At 55.5% G+C, this 24,359-nt stretch overlaps 1 protein-coding gene across 2 annotated transcripts; it reads left to right on the forward strand.

The window, feature by feature from the left end:
- The first annotated feature begins 5,137 nt into the window (after window positions 1-5,137).
- Window positions 5,138-24,359, forward strand: TFEB (transcription factor EB). Of its 2 annotated transcripts, none has more exons than XM_071768242.1 (9): window positions 5,138-5,375; window positions 16,574-16,844; window positions 19,320-19,574; window positions 19,663-19,743; window positions 20,370-20,490; window positions 20,649-20,705; window positions 21,086-21,161; window positions 21,319-21,466; window positions 21,756-24,359. In XM_071768242.1, exons 2-9 carry the CDS (start codon window positions 16,650-16,652, stop codon window positions 22,188-22,190), a joined length of 1,368 nt encoding a protein of 455 aa, XP_071624343.1. In that variant the 5' UTR covers window positions 5,138-5,375; window positions 16,574-16,649; the 3' UTR covers window positions 22,191-24,359. The 2 variants fall into 2 exon arrangements, with proteins under 2 accessions (XP_071624343.1, XP_071624344.1); XM_071768243.1 differs by lacking the exon at window positions 5,138-5,375 and adding an exon at window positions 10,054-10,138.

A 24,359-nucleotide genomic window follows, 5' to 3' on the forward strand; every position in this document is an offset into this window, starting at 1 on the left:
CCTTCCTTGCAGCTGGATGAGGTTTAACAAAGCCCTGGGATGAGGTCAGAGGGGGAATATGAGGTCAGACCACGGGGGCTGTGACATCCAAATGACCCCCAAATCCTGAAGTGGGGTTATTCCCCCAGGCAAAGCAACAGCAGGAGCATCAGGAAGCGTGGTCGGTGCCCAAAGGGGACCAGGAAAACCTTGGTTGGGATAAGGCTGGGCTCCCACCAGTCTTTCCCAGGATCCAGCCTGGTTTCTTAAAAGCTATTTCTCCTTGGAGCTCATTACCAGAGGTATTAATAGCTCTGTCACTTCACCAGAGAAAGGACACAAACTCCTCTGTGCTTGCTGTCAAAATATTGACACAAGCTGAGTGCAGGCAGACAGAGATTAGATGGGCAGGGATAGCAGGGGAGGGCACTGCTCCCCCCTCCCCCCCATCATAAACCAGGGAGGTTTCTGAGAGCCAAAGCTCCTCTGGCAGCAGAGGTGGCAAAAAGGGACAGGAGAGGGTTGACCATGGCTCTTCCCTTTGCTCCCTGCAGGATCCATCCCAGCAAAGGCAGAGCCATCAGGCTGTGGTGGAGGAGGAAGGGGTTTGGGGAGGTTTGGGGGGGGTTTGGGGGTCCTGAGGAGGCTCAAAGCGCTGAGCTGTGTTGGTCTCCTCAGGTTTTCCCTGGGAGATGAGGCTGATGGGGACATGGGGGTGGTCACTGTCCCCCAGTGGCAGAGTTGCTGAGCAGCATCCTTGGGGAATCAGACACCAGGATGGGTGCTCAGTGACCTGGCAGGGCTGGTGGCACCTTGCCAAGGGGAGGAAAGGGTCTCCCAGGCCTAAAAATCCCCTGGAAATGAATTCCTGGACTCACCTCCCCCTTACCCCCCCCATTGCATCTCCTGCCTGGCTGCCATGAGCATCACTCAAAGCATCTTGGAGACACCACCCCTGACACCACAGATGTGTGACCTGAGCATCCTGGCTGTAACTTTGCCATGGATAATAAAGTGCAGGAAATCCAAATGGCTTTTGGAGATGGTTGGGTGGCTGCAGTGGGCAGGTAAAGGCTTTTCAGGGTCTCTCTGGAGCTGCCCCCAGCTCAGCTTCCCTGGGGGGAACCTGCAGAGCTGGGGGGCAGGGAAGGGTGGGATGAGAAAAGGCAAATGCCTGCAAAGAGACAGCTTTGGGAGTACCTGCTGGGTCCTGGCAGGCTGAAAAATCCCCCCTGCTGGCTCCTGCTAACTGTGATTGAGGGGTTTGGACAAGCTTTACGTTGGGTGGGAAGAAATCCTGCCAGCCCCTGGCAATTCCTGCCTGGATGGGTGCAAAGGGGAAGACCAGCACCACCCATTCCCATTTGCTCCCCAGGGTGTGTTTTGCCTTTGTTTTTCTGGGGAGGGCAAGGTGGTGCTGAAGGCAAGAGAAAAACCACTTCAGCTTCTTGATAACAACAGAATTTTGCTTTTCATCAGATACCACATGTTTGGATTGGGTATCAGGGCTGCTCTCTTAGGGAAGGAGGGAGAAATCAGGGTGGCTGCAGTGATAAACACCTCGGGGTGGGTGGGTGGGTGCAGAGATAGAGCCAAGGGGTGTCTGGAGCAGGGTTGGGCACAGCTCCTGCCTAAATACCCCCTGGCCTGGCCAAGGTGAGGAGCTGCCACGGAGCCACCAGCACCCAGGACCATGATGAGGTGGTTGGTGCTGGTCCTGCTCTGCCTCCCCATGAGGGAAGGGATGGTGAGGTGAGCTTGGGGCTGGGATGGGTGCAGGGATGTGGGGTGAAGATGTGGATGGGTCCATCTGGCCCTCAGCATCCTGCTGCCCTCTCCATCCCCTGCAGGATCCCCCTGAGGAAAGGCAGATCCGTGCAGGAGGTGAGGAGAGAGCAGGGGGGGCTGGAGGACCTTGGAGGGGATGCGGGAAGGAAATCTCAGCTCATTCATGCTCTGGTTTATGAACCACTAAGGAACGACCTGGATGTAAGTATTCAAGCTTCTCCTTCCTCCTCTGAGCCACCTGGCTCCAATTTTTGGGGATGGTCTCCTCCTTTCCTGTGGGATTCTCAGGATGAGCTCAGCTCCATCCCTGCTCACGAGTCCCAGGGGCTGTGCTGGGCTTGGGCAGGAGTTTTGCTGTAATTGCAGCCCGCGTCCCAGAGCTGAGAGATGAAGAAGCAGCACATCTTACCCTGAATTGATTTCCCTTCTCAGAAAATGTAAAGTTTGATGGGTTTAGAGCAGATCTACTACTCCTGTAGTTATATTGTAGGCAACTCATTGTCCCTTGCCATGTTTTAGCTGCCCTGGATGCTCTCAGGGACTCCAAGCCCTCTCTCCAGCCCCACAGCAGTTTGGGTTTCTCAGCTAGCAGAGAGCAGAGAGCTGAAAACTCAAAAAAAAAAAAAAAAAAAAAACCAAAAAAATAAAAAAAATCAAAAAAACCAAACCACTAACAATTGGCTTGGTGGATTTCTCTCCACCTCCTGTTCACAGTCCTTCTACTTTGGGGAGATCAGCATTGGGACCCCCCCCCCAAAATTTCCTGGTGCTGTTTGACACTGGTTCTGCCAACCTGTGGGTGCCCTCCACCTACTGCCAGACCCCAGCCTGTGGTGAGCATCCCCTGGGGGGCACAGAGGGGCTGAGCTGTTCCTTAAGATCCCTTGTGGGCTGGAGCTCCAAGAAGAAGGAAATCAGGGCAAGCTGAGGGGGTTTGCTCTCTTCTTGCTGCCACCTCCTTGGTTGTGGGGGCTCTGGGAAGCCCCTTAGGGGCTTTCTGGGGACGGGGATGCTGAACAGAGGGCAGGATGTGACCTGGGGGCTGGGACTTTCTCTCATTGCAGAAGATCATGCCAGGTTCAACTCCAACTTGTCGTCCACCTTCTTGGGCACTGATGTCACCTACACCCTCAGCTATGGGTTTGGTGACCTGTGGGTGGCCTTAGGGTATGACACGGGGACAGTAAGTGACATTTGAGACCTTGCTGCAATCAGGGTGGGAGGTGACCACAGCTGGGATCAGTCCAAGTCGGTTAAAAATTTCGGAGGTAGCTGAAAAGTAGTTTTTTTTCTTTTGGATATTACTGCCTGCATCTCCTCTGGAGGGTTTGTGGTATCTCACCAGGCACTGATGCTGCCACCAAATTCTGGGTCACTCATCACTGCTCTGGGCTGAGGGATATCTTGGGCCTTAAATGTTTGGTTTTGACACTGGTGGCTGAGCTTTGTCATTACAGGACAAGAAAAAATGTTCTGTGGTGAGACTTGTGATTTTTAAACTCACACAGTTGAGGATTTTTTTTTTTTTTTTGGTGGCTCAGTACAGATTTCCCTTCTGAACCTTCCTGGCCATCCCTGCCTCTTCCCAAAACCATCCCACCCAGGATAGTGCTACGAAGGGAGGGAGTCCAAAATGCCAGCATGGAATCATAGGTCCTGGAGCAGGTCCAAAGGAGGCAACTGGGCTGGTGAAGGGATCCAGCACAGATCCTATGAGGAGAGGCTGAGGGAGCTGGGGGTGTTGAGGCTGGAGAAGAGGAGGCTCAGGGGAGACCTCATCACTCTCTCCAACTCCCTGAAAGGAGGTTGGAGCCAGGGGGGGGTTGGGCTCTGCTCCCAGGCAACTCTCAGCAAGACAAGAGGGCACAAGAGGTCTCAAGTTGTGCCAGGGGAGGTTTAGGTTGGACATTAGAAAGAATTTCTTTCTGGAGAGGGTGATCAGCCATTGGAATGGGCTGCCCAGGGAAGGGGTGGATTCTCCATCCCTGGAGATATTTCAAAAGAGCCTGGATGTGGCACTCAGTGCCATGGGCTGGGAACCACGGGGGGAGTGGAGCAAGGGTTGGACTTGAGGAGCTCTGAGGTCCCTTCCAACCCAGCCAGTTCTAGGATTCTATGATTCTGTGTCTCAAAGGATGGGTGAGGAGAGGGAAGGGATGGGACACGGATGGGACCAAAGCTTTGGGTGTCTGGGTTCTCCTCCTGAGAGGAGCTGCTGGATGTCAGACGGATCAGCCCAGTGCTGGGGGCCTGAACTGCTCCTCAGGCTCTGAAGGGTCCACTGAAGGCTCCATCACCCCCATCCCCTGCTCAGGTGACAGACACCCTGCATGTGACAGACACCTGGGGCATGTGAGCACCCCTTAAATCTGTGGTTCCAAACCCAATTGGACCCAGTGGGTCCTGCAGAGCAGGGAGCTGGCAGCCAGGGAAGGAAACACCATCCTGGTGCCATCCATGGGCAGCCTGGAGACCCGGTCCCACTGTGCTCTGTCCCCTCGGGAGGGGACAAACCCCCCCCCCGTGCCTCGGGGGGCACCCCTGCTGCTCCCCACCACCTGCACGACCCCAGGTCACTGCTGTCCCTCCATGGCCACCACTGGCACCAGTGCAAGGAATGTTGTGAGCTTGGTGCAAGGAGGTGGGAAACCCTGGAGCAAGGAGCTGCATGATCCTGGTGCATTGCACGATCCTGGTGCAAAGGGTTGCACGGTTCTGGAGCAAGGAGGTGCAAAGGAATGCACAATCCCAGTGCAAAGGGGCTGCATGATCCTAGTGCAAAGGGGCTGCACAATCCCCGTGCAAAGGGGCTGCACAATCCCAATGCAAAGGGTTGCATGATCCCAGTGCAAGGGGCTGCACGATCCTGGTGCAAGGGGCTGCACAATCCCAGTGAAAAGGGTTGCACGATCCTGGTGAAAAGGGCTGCACAATCCTGGTACAAAGGGCTGCACTATCCTGGTGCAAAGAGCTGCACAATCCCAGTGAAAAGGTTGCATGTCCCTGGTGAAAAGGGTTGCACGATCCTGGTGAAAAGGGTCGCACTATCCCGGTGCAAAGAGCTGCACAAATCTGGTACAAGGGGCTGCACGATCCTGGTGCAAAGGGTTGCACGATCCTGGTCCAAAGAGCTGCACGATCCTGGTGAAAAGGGCTGCACGATCCTGGTGCAAGGGGCTGCAGGACCCATGCCCGGCCTTCCCCCCTCCCTGGCCCCCACCCTCCCGGCTCTCTCCGGGGGAGGAAACCCCCGGTTTGGGGAGAGGAAATCCTGCACCCCGATTTCTGCTCCGGCCGAGGCGGGGAGGGAACTACAAGTCCCGGCAGTCCCGGGCAGCCCTGCCCCGCTCCGGACTACAGCTCCCGGCGGGCTGCGGGGCGGGACGGGCCAGGCCGTGCCGTGCTGTACCGTACTGTACCGGGTCGGACCGTACCGGGCCGAGCCGGGCCGGGCGGGCTGTGCTGCCCTCCCTCGGTACCGGAGCAGCGAGACCGGGCCGAGCGAAACCGAACCGAGCTGATTGGAACCGAACCGAGTCGGGCCGAGCGAAGCCGAACCCAGCCGCTTGGTTTCCTTTGGCGCTTCCCCCTCCTCCCGCAGCCACCGGGTGAGTGCGAGGGGTGCCGGGGGGGGCCTTGGGATCGGAACCCGTCTTGGGGGGGTGTAAGGGGGGTGCTGGGTGCCCCCCCCTCTCTGTTCCTGCGCTTTGGAGTCGTAGTTGCGGGGTTGTTGCATTCCCCCCCCCCCCTTTTTTTTTGCTGTAAATAATAACCCCCCCCCCGCCGTCTGCCTCCCGGGGCTGCTCCGGGCTTTGGGGGGGGGCACTTGGGGGTCTCCGGGAGCTTGCCCCCTCCCTGGGTCCCGTAGCCCTCCCGGTAGCCCCGTGGGACTTCTTTCCCAGCGTAACCCCCCCCCCTCCCCTCGCTCTTTTTACCCTACGGGTGGGGAAACTGAGGCACGGATGTTTCAGCCTTCGGCGCTGACACCCGGAGCGCTGTGTTTATTCGGGGGGTTCCTTGCACCCCTCCCCAAGGCCAGGGTACAAATTCCTCCCGGCGTGGGGGGGAGGAGAGTGGGTATCAGGTTCCACTCCCCCCCCACCCAAAGGGGCAAAAGGCAGGGGGAGAGTTGGGGCACCCCGTGGGGCTCCAAGAGGAGCCCCCGACCCCCAGGATGTGACGGGGGTGTAGGAGGGAGCTGGACTTCACCTACAGCCGCCGATTAATTAGATTCATGAATTAATTGCGGAGCAGGAAGGATTACGCCAGCCCTCCTGCCCCCCTCTTCTAAAAGCTTCGGAGAGTCAGATGATGGGGAAATTTCCATTGAAAAAAAAAAAAAAAAAAAAAGGAAAAAAGAAAAAAAAAAGGGGCAAAATATGGTGGTTCTTGTTGTGCTCATCTAAGAGAAATAAATAAACCCGTGCAAGTCCGGGCCCTGTTTTTTAGGAATTGCTTCTGCGCGTTCCGGGCCAGGGGAGGGGGGGGGAGTTTGTGATTTGATTTTGATTTTTTTAACGTAACAACAGAGACTCCAGCAAAGAGTGAAAAGCGTGGAGTTCGGGGGGATATTTTATGTTTCCGTCCCCCCCCTCCTCCTCTTTTAGTTTCCCCTGCCATGTTTGCTCGGTTTCATGCACGGCTGCTCCTCTGGCCGGAGGAGGAGGAGGAGGAGGAGGAGGAGGGAGCAGAGCTGGTTTCTCCTTGCTGCGGGTGCTGGTGGCAGCTGAGCCTGCCCTTACCTGCTGCCTGGGGATCCGGGGGACAAAGCCATGGCGAGACCAGTGGGTTTTTGACAACTGGGCAACTGGAGTTGAGAAAGGACCAGCTCTAGGGTTGGGTGCCGGGGGTGGCCGCGGTGGGTGGCAGGTGTTGACCCCGCCGTCTGCAGGGGGAAGATGGGGGGAGTTTGGGGTCTTTGCCAAAGGGATGCTGGGTTTTTGCCTCCCGAGGGATGCTTGGGCTTTGCCTCCTGCCCTTATCAGTAGGAAACTGCTCCGGGGTGGAGCTGGCTCCAACGGGGCCACTCCAGCATCCGGGTGTTTGGGATGGAGGTTGTGATTCCAGCCAAAAAAATATTTTTTTTTTAAAAATTATTATTATTATCGCTTTTTCCACGCTTCATGGCGCCGAATTTATGGCACGTGTGTTCCCGGTCTCCCATCCTCTCTCCCCAACACCACCCTCCCCCCCTCCCCCCGACCCCATCCTCCTCTGGAGCTGCCACCGCCTTTGCCGTGAGGAGTTTTTCCGTGTTTGCTGCTTTTTTGGCGGTGCTGTGGGCAAAGGGAAGAGCTCTGCATGCACAGAGACAAAGTGATGAATCATCAGAGCAGGGGGGGGACATTTCCAGGGCTGAGGGTGGGGTGGCCGTGGAGTCCGAGCAGGGCAGCCCTGCAGGGAGAAAGGAAAAAAAAAACCCAACAAACACTGGAGGGAAATGGGGCTGGGGAAGCAAGACAGGGGGTGACCACCCCCCAAGAAAAAAACCCATCTGCATCATGGGTTTTGGGCTCTCCGTGGCTCTCCCTGTGTTGTGGGGTATCGGGGGGGGGGGGGAGGAAGGTTGTGGGGTCTTGGTGTTGGGATGGCATGGGGGGATTTCAGCCCTGGATGGCTTCTTCCTCCTTGCCCCCCCCCTTTTCCCACCACTTTTGAGGTGTGGATGGCTGGTGGGGAGGGTTGGAGCTCTCCCAGAGTTGGCATGGCACATCCCTGGCACCTCAGGGCTCTGTCTCTGCTGGCACTTTGAGTTTGTGGTGTTGGGTTTGGTTTTTTTTTTTTGAGAGGGGGGTGTTGGAACTGCCATTTTGTAACTGCTGTGTGTGGGGTTATCCCGTGTCCCCACTCAAAGAGGAACCAGGATGAGGGGGAAGCAATGTCCTTGTCCCCAGCACTGGCACAGCAGCCTGGCAGTGGCACCATGGTGGCATCCCGTGGGGCAGGGCTGTTTCATGACAGCTTCCCCAACCCTCTTTGTGCTGTGGGGGATTTTCCAGGCTCTTGGCAGCCCCCAGAAGCCAGCACTGGGGGTTTTGCAGCTCCCTACAGAAGCAGAGGCTGCTCGGAGGATGATGTGTCCCCTGTCACCATGCTGTTCAGGCTCTGTGGGCATGCTGTGGTGGCTTTGCTGTGGTGGCATCACCTCTGAGAGCTTCGCTGGGCCCCAGTGGGGTCCTGGTGTAGAGGTGGCAGCCAGTGATTCCCCTGCAGCCAGTGATTCCCAGGCTGAGCCATGGGCACCCTCAGAACTGAAGCAGGGGAAGGTGCTGGCAGTGTAAAGCTTGGAGGGATGAAAAGGATGATCTCTTCTTGAATGTGCAGACAGGAAATATGTGCTCATTTTTTTGTTTCCCCCCCCACTGATGGTCCAGGAAAAAGCCTCGATGCACTGTAAGGTCGTGCCCTGCCAGGGGGTTGTTGCCTTGGCACTTGGGTTTTGGTTAGAGGTGGTTTTCCTCCTGGATTTGTGTGCACGTAGGGGCCCACAACATGGAGGATGCTCTGGGATGAACTCTGGTTCCTGCTCATCACCTTCCAGGATGATCCACGTGTTGGCAGGAGGCTGGGAAAACTGGGAACGATGGGTGGGATGCTGGCACCGATGCCAGCTCTGCTCCTGTCCAGCTGATGCTGTCAGCTACCTTTGAAGAAGCCATCCCTTCCCCAAACCTCTTCCCCCTCTCTCTCTGCTGAACAAACAGGCAGCAGAGCAAAGCTATAAATATTAAATTGCCAAAAAAAAAAGAGAATAAAAACCCCACGGTGTCCCTGCGGGCAGAGGAGGAGTTCGTGAGGGCTGAGCCGTGAGTGACAGAGGTGAGCAGGGCTGGAGGGTTCCTGCCTGGAAGGACCTCACTGGGATCAGATCCAGCCCAGGAGGATGGTGTGGGGCAGCATTTGGGAGCTTGCACTGTGCTGTAGGTCTGTGGGGTGGAGGCTGCAGCCTCCCGGGAATGGGGGTTGCTCTGCAGGAGCTTTGGGAGGTGTTTCAGGGAGTTGGGTGCTATGGGGTGGGAGCATCCCGGTGGGCTTTGAAGCAGGCAGGGGGTGGCTTTGCCCCAAGAGTCACTTGGGGAGGGTTCAGGGTCTTTCAGAGACAGGTCCCATAGCCCTGAGGTTCCTACAGTCTCCTTCCTACAGGGAGGCTGTGCCATCTTCTTTTTAAAAGGTCTTCTAAGAATCGCTCCAGGATTTTTTGTCACCCCTCCTACAAGTGCTTTCAGCTCCAAACCAACTCCCCACACCCTGCCCTCTGCTTAAATGGCTCCTTTAGTTAAATGAGTGCAACTTTCTTTCCGGATAAACCTGAAACTCCGAGGCAACCTTTTTCCCTGCCGGTTCCATCCCTCTTTTTTTTCCCATACACACACAAGTGTTAAGGAAAGTGATTTACTCCTCGGATAAACAGTTGCAAAGCTGAAATTTTCCCATCACCCGGCTCAGCCCCTTCCTAGAATAATTTGGGTTGGAAGGGACATCTAAAGGTCATCTAGTCCAGCCCCAGTTTGGGGTCCTTCCCTCTGCTGGGCTTAGCATTATTTAGGGACTCCCCTTTGGTTGTAAATTCACCTTTCAGCGTGTGGCTGAACCTCCAGTGCAGTTTGTGCAGCTCCAGGTGCCAAAAGGAGCAGGGCCCAGGGGGCACCCAACCTGGGCACCTTTGGACACCCCCATGTGGCACTGGGAGCTGGCAGAGGGGCTGTGGGTGCTCCCTGGTGCAGGTGTCACAGCGTGGTGACAATGAGCTTGGGGACAGGCAGTGGAGTTTTAGGAGCCTGAGGGGCAACGGAGGGCAGCAGCTTTCATCCTGGCTGTTTCCTTGGGATTTGGGGAGCAGGGAATTTTTAAGAGGAAAGGAGGAGGGGGCTGCAACTGGGGTGGGCTGGGGGGGCAGGAGCTGCAGCCACCCGGCACAGAGCGAGCGTTTCCCAGCTCCTTGCTTGCAAAGCCTGCAGGAGGAGGGGAATTCGGGTGGCAGCAGGCTCGGTGCTGGCTGCAGCTTCCACCTTATCTGCTGCAGGGTGGGTGCCACTTTTAGCCCCACTGCCACTCCTCGGGGACCGCTGGAGGCTCAGGGCAGGCAAAGATCCCAGCCTGCTCGGGAAAAAAAAACAAAACAAACCAAAACCAAAAACCAACCAAACAAAAAAAACCCCAACCCCAACCTTCTTGGGGTTCCTTCAATGGTCCAACTGGTGTCGGGGAGGTGGCAGCGAGGATCTGCCCCGGTTGCACCGGCAGCGTGCCAGGGCAGGGGCTGGATTGGCAGCGGGGGCTCCTGAGAGCCGAGTTTGACCTTCACGGAGCAGAAAAGCTTCGGGCTGAGCCGGGGGGAGAGGAGGGGAGAGGAGAAACCTCCCCTCAGCGGGTAAGCGGCGAGGCTTGGGTGCTCCCCTTGGGCATGAGAGGTGCTTCCCGGGATGGTGGAGGGGGGAGCCCCGGGGGCTCTTTGGGTGGACGATTCCCAGGCTGTCCCCAACTTGTTTATTCCTTGGGAGGGGGGAACAGCTGTGGGGACGGGGAGTCCGCGGTGCTAGGGCTGCCGGCCACGGGAAGGTTACATGAAATCTGCCTCCTGAGAAACATCCTGGCTGGGGGTTGGCCGGGACATATTTATAAATATTACCTCCTTGCAGCAGCACGGGGAGGGAGGGAGGAGGGAGAGAGGAGGGAGGGAGGAAGGAGGGATGGAGGCGGCGCTGGGAGCACCTCCGGCACTAGGGAGGGGGACACGGGGTGGCTGTTGTCACCTCGCACCTTCTGCTGCTGGTGGCACCAATGAACTTGGTGCTCACGGATGGACTCGGAGGGTTTGGTTTTGCTGAGCATCCCCGCTCGCTGGGCCGGTTTCCAGGAATTTTGGGGAAGGCTCTGCTTCTAAATCCCAGCACCATGGTGCGATCCATCCGGCCCTGCCGAAGCCAAGCTGGGGGGCCAGAGGTGGTGCTGTCCTGCCAGTTACTCTTATTGCTTCTTGATGCAGTTATTTAAAACGAAACAAACCAAAACCAACCACACACACACACACACAAAAAAAAAAAACCAACCAAAAAACAAGCCAACCCCTAATGTTGCTTGGGGTCAGCCCTCCATGGAGGGTTTTGCTCTTTGCCCATGGGTTGTGCTCATTCCCAAGACTTTTGCCGAGGTGAGGAGGGGACACGGTGTGGCCCTGTGTGGCCCTGTGTCTGTGTGTCCCTCTGTTGTCCCCTCCAGCACAGCCGAGGCCCCTCCAAGGTCACCCCGACCCGATACGGGGCTGATTAATCACTCAGCCCGCGGTGGTGCTGGGCTGCTCGTCCTCGCCCCGGGAACGTCCTTCTGTCTGTTAACACTTTTATTTTTAATTACTTCTGCCGGGAGGGGATGGGGAGGGCGGGAAAAAAAAAAAGGGGGGGGGGGGGGGCAGGAACTGAGGTTGTTTGTGTGGCCGTCGGGCTGTGAATTCCCCGGGCGGTCAGTCGGACAGTGATGTTTCAATCAGGGTTCCTGCACCGCGCCAAACCACCCCGCGGGAAGGGTTTTTCCTCTGGTTTGGGAGCAGCCCTGGAAGTAGGAGCTGCTTCCCCACCATCCCAGGGGTCCCTCAGCCCTTCTCTTGGGGGCTGCATTGTGCCCTGGCCCGTGGGTGTCAACCTTCACCCACTGTGTCTGGTTGGGGTGATGGTGTCGGTGCTGTCCCCCGGGCTTTTGGGGGTGGAGAAGAGGCTTCCTGGGGTGGAGAAGAAGCTTTTTTTGGTGAAAGAGAGGCTTTTTTGAGTTGAAGGAGAGGCATCAGAGCAAGGCTGTGAATTTTAATCCCATAACAGCTGCCATGCCCCAGGTGAGTTCTGATGGTGATTCCTTGGCACCCCCAGAACCAGGAGGCTTTTTTCCAGCCCCCGTTTATTCTGCCCTTGCAGAGCTCACAAGAGACTCAGCCCAGGGATTGATGTTTTCTCTTCTCTCTGGTGGGTCAAGCTTACCTGGGGCAGTCTGGGGACCACTTTAGTGGGGTGGGGGGTGTCCTGCTGCCCTACAAGACTGGCATTAATGTTTTTACTGTGCTGGATACCTGGGCAGCTTCCAGGAGCGGTGTTTAACACATGGAAGGGAAAACATTTGGCCTCTGACCCAAGTGCCTCTTAACAACACCACCATCCACGTTTCTGAGATGCCGGGGCTAAAAACAGTCCCAGTGACTCAGTCTCTTGCTGGCGTTGTCAACTGACCCTGGTTTTTATTTGCCAAGTCCCTCTCTGCCTTCTCCTTCTCCCTTTTGGAGCTGCAAACTCATTGCCCGGGGAAGGCAGCTCTGGTTGGGGCTGGGGTGGTTCTGGGCACCCATCTGCCTGACCCATCTCCTCCTGCTGGGTGGGTGGGTGATGGAGGGGGCACTGTTTCAGTCTGGGGTTGGAAATGGGACTGTCCCCTTGCTTTTCCCACCATCCCATCCTCATCCCAGAGGGCCATAGGCTGGATGGGACCTCTGGAGTCTTTGGTCCTGTCCTAAGCTTGGTCAGTGCTGGAGTTAGATCAGGGTTTCCAAGGATGGAGGCTGCTTTGCTGCCAGTGTTTGGTCACCTTTGTGGTGAGAAATCCCATCCTAATTCCCCAGGTCAGACCCTGTCCTGCTGCCCCTTTCTGGGGCTGGACTCCATATGAAGATGAAGGATCCTGACCTTCTTCCCACTGGGTGCTGATGTTACCCTGACACCATGGGTATGCTGGCACAGCATAAATCACCCCCATGGTGGCCTTGACAGGTCACTGTGTCCCCAGGGAGGTGCCATGGGATTAGCCCCCAGCCCTCTTGTTGACAGGGTGGCACAGCAGCAGCTCAGGGGAGCTCAATCTGCTCTGGGTGCCACGGTGCCCTTGTGGGGTGGGGGCACAGTCAGGATGGGTGCAAAGCAGGGTGTAAGAGGGGTCCTGGCACTTTGCCAGCTGCATGGGATGTCACACAGATGTCCTTAACATCTCCTGGCTTTGCCATCACCATCCTGGCTGGTGCTGGTGTCACCATCCTAGTGGGGACCAGCTGTGGGTACCAGAGGGACCTCGTGTGCCACCCAGGAGGATGCAGGGCTGGGTCTGGCTGTGGGATGCTTTCTGCATCCTCTCTGGGTGATGGATCCCTGCCTGCCACATCCCCTGGATTGACCAGGGGCAGCTTTTGCCCTTCTGTGGATTTGGGGCTGTCCCTGCAGCCACTGCACCTGCATCTCCTGAGGGGACACGGTGGGACAGACCCAGCCTGATCTCTGTCAGTGGCCACATCTATTTTCACCACCCTTTTTTCTCAGCTGGATGGTGATCTCCTGTGTGTCTCAGTGAGAAAAAGAAGCAGATTTGGAGTTTTATTTTGGCTTTTTTTTTTTTTTTTTACAACTTCCCTCTCCCCCCCCCTTGCCACCCCCTCTGCACCCTGCCTGGCTGGGTTAACAGCAGGGTCCTGAAAATGAGGAACCACGGGGCCAGCACAGGAGCTGGGCTGACCCCAGCAAGGAGCACTGAAGAGCTGTGACCTGCTGGTCCTGGCACCCAGAGGTCCCTCTGACTTTATCCTTTACCCAGGTAACCCATTACCCCCCTCCCCACACAGCAGGGTGGCAGTGGCACCCATCCCTGGGCACCCAGTGGCTTGGTGGGTGCCAGCTCAGTGCCATCAGAGATTTTGATCCGGAGCAAACACCACAGAGCTCCTGACTGCTTGGACCCAGCCCTGAAATGGTTGTGGGTGCTTCCCCCTGCCTGGGCTGGGGTGCACTGGGAGCTCCCTTGCTTGTCACCCCCTCATCCTTCCCCCTCCCTGCCATTTAAAAATGAAAAATGAGGAAGGAAGGAAGGAAGGCTGGGGAGGGCGGGGGGGTTGCTGCTGGTAGCAGAAGTTTTCACTTCTTTCTTCTCCCTTTCCTTGTCTCTGCTCATCAGTGAGTGCACAGGGTGGTGGGTGGGGGGTCCCCCCTCTTCTCCATCCCTGGGGGTCCCCACTCCTGGTGCCGGGGTCAGCTCAAGCTGCTGATTGATTTTTTCCACTCATAAAGGAGCAGGAGATAAACCTGGGGGAGAGGGAGCAGGGCTGGGTGCAGTGAGTTTGGGGGTTCTCAGCTGTGTCTCTCCCATCCCTCCCTCTCTTCTCCCTCCAGCTGCCCAGGGGACAGGCAGGAGATGGGATTTATTTTCTCTGTACCTGTGCCTGTGGTTTTTTTGCCTGTCCCAGGCAGCGTGGGGGCTGTGTCCCCGTGGGCTGGAGGGTAAAGTGATCGCCCTGTATTTTGCGGGGGCCGAATCTGGGAAGTCCTTTTAGGGCAGTTTTATTTCCACCCCTCACCTGGATGCAGCACTGTGTGCTCAGGGAGGAGTCGGTGGGTCCTTTTTGGGGCATGGGGACAATGGTGGCACTTGACAAACTCATTTGCAGCCCAGGTTGTGATAGGGGAGAGCTTGGAGCCACACGAAGTCTTGTGGGGGACAGAGAGGGTCGGGGTGGCTCTGGGTGCCACCAGGGATCCTTCTGGCTGTGTCACCCCAGTGTGGGGGGAGCATGTGAAATAAAACCAACTCTTGGTGAAATAACACCCCCAGAGGAAAAGCAGGAAAGGTCCAGAAATAACCTGAGTCACTAAATAGCAGCAGAGACATTTTAAAGGTGGGTGAATTCCCTGGCTGCAGCCCTGCCCCTTGGTCTGGGGGTGGGACTGGAGCAGAGCTGGGACCTGGGCAGCACCCAGACCCTGAGGGAGCCCACCCCAACCCCAGCACTCCTGGAAAGGGTTTTATTCAGAGGCAGTGACAGGGAATGTCACTGGAAGGAAAGGTGGAATAATGGATGCCACCATCCCACGTGTCTGCCCCCCTGGACCAAGGGACAGTGGGACGTGTCCCCAAGGTGGGACGTGTCCCCCAGGGCACATTGCAGGCTGGGTCCCCATCCTTTCCCAGTGCCACCCTCCTGCTGGGGCTGACTCAGAGTGAAAGCAGAAGCTGCTCAGTGTTTCAGGAGGTGAAGGGGAAGCCGAGCAGAACCAAGTGGGTTATTTTAAACCTGACCTAATTTCTCCCCCCTCCCTTTCCTTATGGGGCTCAGCCCTGGCCACCCTTCCCCATCCTCACCCTCAGCAGCTCCCTTTCCTGGGACATTCCCAGGGGAGAGGACAGAGTTTTCTCCTCCCCCCACCTCTGTTTCCTATGGGGGGGGTGGAAATCCTGCAGCCAGGCAGGGTGGTGGGTCTGGGGGTGAGTGGGTGCTGTACCATGGGTGGCTGTGCCTTGGCAGGCTTCCCATGACACCCTCCTGGCCCCTTTTCCTGAGAACAAGGTTTTGCAGAGCACAGCATCACCCCATCTCCTCACAGCTCTTGGAGGCTTTTCCTCTCACCCTGCCTTTAATATTTGGGGGTTTTCCCATCCCTCATTTGCATTGCCTGTGGTTTATCCCTCTTCAGCTTTGTTTTTTCTGCTGTCACCAGGTCCTTTCCCAGGGCTCTGCTGTTGCTCATCCCAGGCATCCCCCTGTGCCCTCTCTTTGCAGCCCAGTCTTAACGAAGCTCCAATTGAGAACTGTCCCAGGCTCCTCTGCTCCCATCCCCCCTTCAGATGGGGCCACCATGTCTAATTAATTACCTTCCTCTTGCCATTCAATAGCTGGCTCTTGATCCATGTAATCGTATTTCTGTCCATGCTGGCTTGATTTAATTTTCCCCTCAGGATATCGCGTGGCACCGTCCATCAGATGCCTCCCCCGAACCCCGGTGCCTTCTCTCACTTGTGGCCTCTTTGTCTGCAATTACACATTTTATTTAAATAGCACACCCCCCCCCTTTCCAGATTTAGGCTGGTTACACTGCTCTGGAGCAAACCCTGAGCTTTTGGTTCCTGCTTTTTCCCCTGGCAGCATCTGCTTTGGGTCCTGTGCTCTCCTTTCCCTCGCATGGAGCGGTTTGGGTTGGAAGGGACCTCAGGGAGCATCAAGATCCAACCTCCATGCAGCATCCCAGAATGGTTTGGGTTGGAAGGGACCTTAAAGCACATCCATTCCCAACCTCCCTGCATGGGCAGGGACACTTCCCACCAGCCCAGCTTGCTCCAAACCCCCACACTATGGATGTTCCAGACCCTCATCCCACACGGCACCTCCCGCATCCTCATCCCATCCTCAGCTGGGAATCCAACCCCTCCTTGCAAAGCCATTCCCATGACCCAGGGAGCCCGGGTAGGGCAGCTCCCTTCACCCCAGCACCCTCACCCCCATCCCCGGGCTGCTGTCCCCTTTGTACGGGGGGAACAAGGGGTGCTCTGTGCCCTGCAGGGGCCTCGCACGCCTGTCCCCCCCTCCCTGCTCGCGTGCTGGCCCCGCACAGAGCCCCCCTTGTTCACCCCAGTGCTGGAGCTGAAGGTTTTCAGGGCAGCAGGGCTGAAGGTTACACCCTGCCCCTCCCCAGCTCCTGGCACCCACCGACCTTTTCTTCCTGCTCATCCCATGCTTTGCTCTCCCAGAATCTGGTTTGTTTGATTTGGGATTTTTTTTTTGCCGCCCCCCTCCCCCAGCCCCTTCTTGCTTTGCTCTGGGCTTTCAAGAGTTGGCGGCTCAAAGCTGAACCCACGTTGAGTCCTCGGGGTCCCCACTGCTCCCTGTACCCCACCTCCCCCCAGCGATGCCCCTACTATCCCTGGGACAGCCCCATTTCCCTTGGCTTTGGGCTGATCACCCCGGCTCAGTCACCAGCTGGTAGGGATGCTCCAGGATGACTCCTTCCTCCCCGTGCCTCAGTTTCCCCGTTGCCAAACCACCCTTTCCTCACGCACCATCTCCTCCTCTCAGGGTCACCTCCGTGCCTGGTGGGCTCCCAGGTCCCAGCACCCCCTTTTACTCCCTCGACCCCCCCCGTGCACCCACCATGGCGTCCCGCATCGGGCTGAGGATGGAGCTGATGAAGCAGCAGGCACAGCAGGAGGCTGAGAGGGAGCGGGTGCAGCAGCAGATGATGATGAGCTACATGCAGCAGCAGCGGATGCCAGTGGCCTCCAGCCCAGCCATCAACACCCCCGTCCACTACCAGTCCCCACCACCCGTGCCTGGAGAGGTCCTCAAGGTACAGTGCCCCCCCTTAACGGGAGGATGAAGGGGTGTGGGAGAGCACTTCGGGGGGCCCTGATGGTTTGGTAGGATGGTGGAGTGGTTTGGGTTGGAAGGGACCTTTCTAGAGGTCATTCAGTGCCACCCGTGCTGTGGGCAGGGACATCTCCAACCAGCCCAGGTGGCTCCAAGCCCCATCCAAGCTTCAACACTGCCAGGGATGGGGCAGCCACAGCTTCTGGGGGCACCCTGGGCTGATTTTTTATATATAAATATATATATATATGCACACGTATTTATATTTATATTTATAATTTATATTTATATTTATATTTATATCTATATTTATATTTTTATTTTATTTTTATTTTTATTTTTATTTTTATTTTTATTTTTATTTTTATTTTTATTTTTATTTTTATTTTTATTTTTATTATTTACATTTATATTTATATTTATATATATATTTATTTATATATTTATATTTCTACTCATATTTGTACTCATACTCATATTTATACTCATATTTATTTATATTATATTATATTATATTATATTATATTATATTATATTGATATTGATATTGATATTGATATTGATATTGATATTTATATTTATATTTATATTTACATTTATTTATATATTTATATTTCTACTCATATTTGTACTCATACTCATACTCATATTTATACTCATATTTATAATCATATTTATTTATTTTATATTTATATTTATATTTATATTTATATTTATATTTATATTTATATTTATATTTATATTTATATTTATATTTATATTTATATTTATATTTATAATTATATTTATATTTATATTTATATTTATATTTATATTTATATTTATATTTATATTTATATACAAAGTGCCTATCACCATATTGATAACCATTCTTTGGAACCACTCTGACAGCAGAGGTAAGAACAGGACTCAGCCTGTTAGTACCTCAGCACTTCTGTTTCCAACCAATTGGAAAAAAAAAAAAAAAAAACAGAAAACCCACAAGACTTTGCTGCCATCCTGCCTGGCTGGTGTGTGATACAGCTACTCCAGCAGGGTTAGAGGGATACCTGTTGTGAATGGCAGCAGCTCAGCACCCTCACACCAAAGAATTTCTTCCTAATGTCCAACCTCAATCTCCCCTTTCTCTCCAAGTTTTACCCCATTTCCTTGTCCTCTCCCTACCCCCCCGTGTCCAAAGCCCTCCCCCAGCTTTCCTGGAGCCCCTTCAGGCACTGGAAGATGCTCCAAGGGCTCCCCAGAACCTTCTCCTCCTTCTCGTTCTCGTTCTCGTTCTCATTCTCCTTCTCTCCTCTCTTCCTCTTCCTCTCCTCTCCTCTCCTCTCCTCTCCTCTCCTCTCCTCTCCTCTCCTCTCCTCTCCTCTCCTCTCCTCTCCTCTCCTCTCGTCTCTTCTCTTCTCCAGGCTGAACACCCCCAACTCTCTCAACCTGTTCCAGGCTCTCCCCACCCTCAAATTCCAGAATTTCTTCCCCATCTCCAACCTCAATCTCCCCTTTCTCTCCAAGTTTTAACCCATTTCCCTTCTCCTCTCCCTACCCCCCCGTGTCCAAAGCCCTCCCCCAGCTTTCTTGGAGCCCCTTCAGATATTGGAAGGTTGCTCTGAGCTCACCTGGGAGCCTCCTCTTCTCCAGGCTGAACACCCCCAATCCCTCAGCCTGGCTTCCCAGGGAGCTGCTCAGCCCTCTGAGCATTTCAGTGCCTCCTCTGGACACCTTCCAGGAGCTCTGTGTCCTTCTGATGCTGGGGACTCCAGAACTGGACCCAGGACTCCAGAACAGAGCAGAGAGCAAACCCATCTCTTTCCATCACCAACCAGCCACGCACTTAAAATACCAAAAAACCCCCAAACCAACAACCAGGACTAACACCCACCTTTGCATCCCTCTCTGCAAACCTTGTGGAGATGTTGGTGTAGATCCTTTGGTCCCTTGTCCTCTCACTACACACCCAGGTGTAAAACCCTCCTCCTTGTAGCACCCCAAAAGCCCCTCGAGATATTTGGAAGGTCTCTTGGGAGCCTCCTCATCTCCAGGCTGAACACCCCCAATCCCTCAGCCTGGCTTCCCAGGGAGGTGCTCAGCCCTCTGAGCATTTCAGTGGCTCCTCTGGACATGTCCCAGGAGCTCTGTGTCCTCCTGGTGTTGGGGACTCCAGAACTGGACCCAGGACTCCAGAACAGAGCAGAGAGCAAACCCATCTCTTTCCATCACCAACCAGCCACGCACTTAAAATACCAAAAAACCCCCAAACCAACAACCAGGACTAACACCCACCTTTGCATCCCTCTCTGCAAACCTTGTGAAGATGTTGGTGTAGATCCTTTGGTCCCTTGTCCTCTCACTACACACCCAGGTGTAAAAGCCTCCTCCTTGTAGCACCCCAAAACCCCCTCGAGATATTTGGGAGCCTCCTCATCTCCAGGCTGAACAACCCTATGGCTTTATCTCCTCCCAGGTCCAATCCTACTTGGAGAACCCCACCACCTACCACCTGCAGAAGTCACGGGATAAAAAAGTTCAGGCTTATCTCTCGGAAACCTATGGGAACAAATTTGCTGCCCACGTCAGCCCCGCCAGCCACTCACCCAAACCCCCCCCAGCTGCCTCCCCGGGGGTCCGACCCGGGCACGTTGTGTCCTCCTCAGCAGGGAACAGTGCTCCCAACAGCCCCATGGCCATGCTCAACATTGGCTCCAACCCCGAGAGGGAGGTGAGTTGAGGAGGTGCCCCCAGGCATAAAGCTGCCTTTGGGGAAAAAAGGGGAGGAAAAAATTAACCCCTGTTTTTACGCCTTTCAGTTCGATGAGGTCATCGATGACATCATGCGCCTGGATGATGTTTTGGGCTACATGAACCCTGAAGTCCAGATGCCCAACACAGTGAGTCTCTGATGTGTGTTAGGAGAAGAGCAGCCCCTGGGTGGGGGTAGGGGTGGCCTGGGGGTCCTGTTCCCCCCGTGGGATGGTAGTGGCACAGAGGGGACCTGTCCTCGTGTCACATCCTTGCAGCGATGCCCAACCCTGGGGCTGTGAGAAGGGAAGCAGGGAGATCTCCCTTGTGCAACCTCAAGAGCCAGTTCTCCAGCTTCTCCTCCTCTCCAAGGCCAGTTGGGAGCCTTTGGAAAAAGTGGGAGAGATGGGAGAGGGACACGGAGTGCTGGGGACATTGGTGGCTTTCCAGCCAGAAAGTCCCTCAGAGCACCACAGGCTCCTGGGGCTGATCCTTGTGGCAGGTTGTGCCTCCCAGTGGGATCCAGCCTGCCAAGTCCTCCTGGGATGTGATTCATCTGCCCTATTTTAGGTGCTGGCCGTGGGAGGGGATCAGTTGCACCCTTTGAAGTCCTGTTTTCTTTGCTGCCCTGATTATAGCTGTTTCCAGGGCTCAGGAGGACAATTACACCTTCCTGCCCCACGTGCTCACATCTCAGAGGCCACGCAGCTGGGTTTGAACCACCAGCTCTGGTGGCCCTGGATGGAGCTGACCTGCTTGTCCCTCTGCTTTGCAGCTGCCCATGTCCAGCAGTCACATGAATGTCTATAGTGGGGACCCCCAGGTGACAGCCTCCCTCGTTGGTGTCACCAGCAGCTCCTGCCCCGCCGACCTCACCCAGAAGAGAGAGCTGACAGGTACGTCCCCATCCCTGGGGACAGCAAGTCCCAAAGCTGACCAGGGCTGCCCTGTCCCCGTGGGTAGGGTGTGGGTGGCTCTGGGGGGTGCCCAGGGTGCTCGTGGGGTGAGATGCAGCCTTGTCCCCTCTGGGTGACACTGTGGGTCTCCCTTGCAGATGCTGAGAGCCGAGCCCTGGCCAAGGAGCGCCAGAAGAAGGACAATCACAACCTGAGTGAGTTTGGGCTTTCCTGCAGTCCCTCTCCATCTTCTCTCCGAGCTGGGTGTCCCCCTTCCAATCCCACTGTGCCCTCAGGGAATACCCCAGAGCCCCCTGCCATGGTTCCCCCTTCTTCTTGCTCTGCCAAATGCCCGTGGTGCAGGAGAGGCCTCATTCTCCTCCTCATTCTCCTCCTCCATTGCACAGAGGGAGCTCAGACCTGGTGGGGAGCAAGGTTGACCCCAAAGGTTTCTCATACTGAGAAGCCCCTCAGTTCCAAACGGGTCTGTCTGGGGCATGATGGTGGCTCCCAACCCCATGAGCAGTGGGGTGTGGGGAACATCAGGCCTCTCCTGCCACCTCCTCACCACTGTCCCTCTCTTCTTACCCCGCAGTTGAGAGGAGGCGAAGGTTCAACATCAACGACCGCATCAAAGAGCTGGGGATGCTGATCCCCAAGGCCAACGACCTGTAGGTATCCCTGGGTTTTGTGGGATAACTGGAGGGCAGCCTTGGGGCAGGCCATCCCATCCAACATCTCCAAGAGGGGTTTTTTTTGAGGAGCAGGGGTGAGGGGGATGCGTTGCTGCTGGCAGGTGACAGTCTTGTCCTCCCTCCTGCCCGGCAGAGACGTGCGTTGGAACAAAGGGACGATCCTGAAGGCATCTGTGGACTACATCAAGAGGATGCAGAAGGACTTGCAGAGGTCACGGGACCTGGAGAACCACTCCAGGCGTCTGGAGATGACAAATAAACAGCTGCTGCTCCGCATCCAGGTGAGCTGCCCTCTGCTCTTCCCTCCTCTGCTCTCCTCCAGCTCGTTCCTGCCACACCGAGGGGTGGGGATGGGGACTCCGCTCCCTCTTTGTGGGGACACCAGGAGCACAGCCAGGAGCTAAGGTTGAGGTCCTGCCAGTGCGTGTTGCACGGGTCACCCTTTTCCAGCCTTCTTTTCCATGGGCTCCTTCCCCGTGAGCTCTGCAGCCCCTCTGCCACCTCCGTGAATGTCCCCGTGCACGATGTCCCCGATGTCCCCACCCAGGAGCTCCTGTGCTCTCTTGGCAGGAGCTGGAGATGCAGGCACGTGTCCACGGGCTGCCCACCTCCTCCCCCTCCGGTGTCAACGTGGCCGAGCTGGCTCAGCAGGTGGTCAAGCAAGAAGCCATCGGGGACGAGGGGACACTGGAGCCACTGCTGCCACCCCAGGACCCCGAGTCACAGCCGGTGCTGCCACCACCCCCCCAATCTCCTTACCACCAACTGGACTTCAGCCACAGCCTCAGCTTCGACGATGGCTCCCGGGGTTTCCCGGATAGCCTGGAGCCCGGGCACAGCTCCTCCTTCCCATCCTTATCCAAGAAGGAGCTGGACTTGATGCTGATGCAGGACACCATGCTGCCCCTGGCCTCTGACCCCTTGTTCTCAGCCATGTCCCCAGAGGCCTCCAAGGCCAGCAGTCGGAGGAGCAGCTTCAGCATTGAGGATGCAGACATGCTGTGACCACGAGCTGCTCCAAGGCTTTTTTTTTTTTTTTTTTTTTTTTTGGGGTGGGGGGAGAAGATTGGACCTTCAGGTTTGGTCAGTGAAGTTTCAGGACGACTCTTCCTGCAGGAGGAGCTGGTTCTGCCAAGCACTTGAGTCGATGGAGGAGACCTTTTCTCTATGCAATGAGGGGGCTCAAGGCTCAGCCAGGTGCCACCATGTCTTTTTTGCAAGCTTTCTTTTGGCCAGGAGTTGGAGAGGACCTTCTTGGCTTGCTGTTGTGTTGGCCCGACTGCAGATTCCCCAGCCCCGGGGGGTGTGATTTTTATTTTATTTTTATTTTTTAAATTTTTTTTTTTTTTTTTTTTTTTTTGGGCTGCTTTGCCTTTCAGCAAAAACCCTTCCTGGATCAAACTCCTTCCCCGGGGTGATGGTTTGGTGGTTGAGCCCCTGGGAGGAGAGGGATGATGCTCAGAGCTTTTTTGTCTAGCTTGCTGCCTTCTTGCCCGTGTTCCCCAGGAATCTTCCTCAGAGATGGGCTCCAAGCCTCACGGATGCTTCACAGTGCCAAGTTCTTCATGGTTCCTCCTTCCTCAGTGCAGAGCTGATAACTGGAGCCAAATTAATCCACGGGGCATGAGTGGTGGTGTCTGAGGCTTCAAAATTTGGGTCAATGTTGAAAGCTTCCAAAACAGCTGGGATGGAGGGGTTGATGCTCAGTCAGCTCCTGGCTGTGCCCCCCACCTTGCTGGGGGATCTGTCCTCAGGGGTTTGCCAGCATCCCACCATCCCAAAACCTCTGTGGCCTCTGGAGCAGGGCTGCATGGTGCTGGGCAACCTTCAGCCCCCACTGAGCCATCCCTGCAGAGGTGTCTCTGCCCATAACACCAAGTCCTGGCTCTTTGGGTGGAAGGATGAAGGGTTTTTACACTTTTATTTTTTTTTTTAAGGGAGGATACTTGTTGCCAGTGGATGTCCTGCCCCACATCTGGGGCCAGGGACCAGCAGATGGTTCGTACCCCTTGCCAAAAGCCACCACTCTCTGCCTTTGTCTTGTGGGATTTCTCTTCCCAGTGTCAACCAGCTCGTTCCCCAGTGGGACAGGGACCTGCAGCACCTTGTGCCTCCTCAGCCTGGCTGGAGGCAGGGGGTGGGTGGGCAGGGGAAGGGAAAATACCCCACAAATTGTTGTAAAGCCCCAAGTGTGTGTGTGGGATGGGTGCTGGGGAGGGGAAACCCCTTTGTTATCCCACTCAGCATCACCCCCCCCAGGTGTGGGAGCTGTGGGGTGGACCCCAAGCAGGGGTTGGGGTCACAAGGTGCACCCCATCCTGGACCAAGGATGTGTGGGGGGTGTGTGGGGTTGGGATTGCAAAGGGGAAGCCTGGCCAGGTAGGAGGGGGGGAGATTGCTCCAGCATGGTTGGATTTGGGGTTGCCAGGGGGGGACACAACCCCACTGCCCCCCCTGGGGAGGTGCCTGTGGGGTGTGAGGGTGTGGGGAAGTGCAGAAAGTGGGGGAATGAAAAGGGAGGAGGTGGGAGGTGTCCTGGGGCAGGGCAGGGTCTGGCTGGGGGGTTGGGGTTGGGGGGCTCTGGGCTGTTTGCTGATGGCTTTAGGGTCATTTCACCCCAAATATTCACGGGTGGCCTTGGCATCCTTCATGCCTTGCCAACAGTGCCTGAAAAGAGAAAAATCCCCCCCCCCCAGCAGGGTGGCAGCCCCCTCCCCCCCCTATGTGCTGAGCACCCATAGACAGGGGGGAGCTGGGGGGCTGCAGACACCAGAGGGGCTGTGGCTGTGTTTTGGGGCAGGCATAGGAAAACCCCAAGGGTTTGGGATGATCCTGGTTGGAAGGGGTTGTGCTGGGTCCTCAGGGGTGGTACCCAGCCCAGGGGGGGCTGGCTGGGGCATGGACCTCCCCTCTGCACCCACTCCTGGCACTGGGGTGGGCAGAGGGATTGTCTGCTGCTCAGCACAAGATGTGAGTAAAAAGTTGTGGATTATTATTATAATTTTTTTTTTAATCTTTTGGGGTTTTTTTTTTGTTTGTTTGTTGTTGTTTTTTTTTTTTTTTAAATGCACTGTGCCCTGATTAAAAAATTTTACTACTGTTTTATAAATAAATGTATAAAAGAATGAACTGGAATGGAAGAAGAATCATTAAAATATATTTATTTACAACATC

The sequence above is a fragment of the Heliangelus exortis genome, chromosome 25 (assembly GCF_036169615.1).
Source record: "Heliangelus exortis chromosome 25, bHelExo1.hap1, whole genome shotgun sequence".
NCBI classification, from domain to species: domain Eukaryota; kingdom Metazoa; phylum Chordata; class Aves; order Apodiformes; family Trochilidae; genus Heliangelus; species Heliangelus exortis.

Coding starts and splice junctions, on each gene's coding strand:
- TFEB (XM_071768242.1), top strand. CDS start 16,650: ATGGCGTCCCGCATCGGGCTGAGGATGGAGCTGATGAAGCAGCAGGCA. Junction 19,744..20,369: donor AAGTCCAGATGCCCAACACA/GTGAGTCTCTGA, acceptor TCTGCTTTGCAG/CTGCCCATGTCCAGCAGTCA. Junction 20,706..21,085: donor GAAGGACAATCACAACCTGA/GTGAGTTTGGGC, acceptor CTTACCCCGCAG/TTGAGAGGAGGCGAAGGTTC.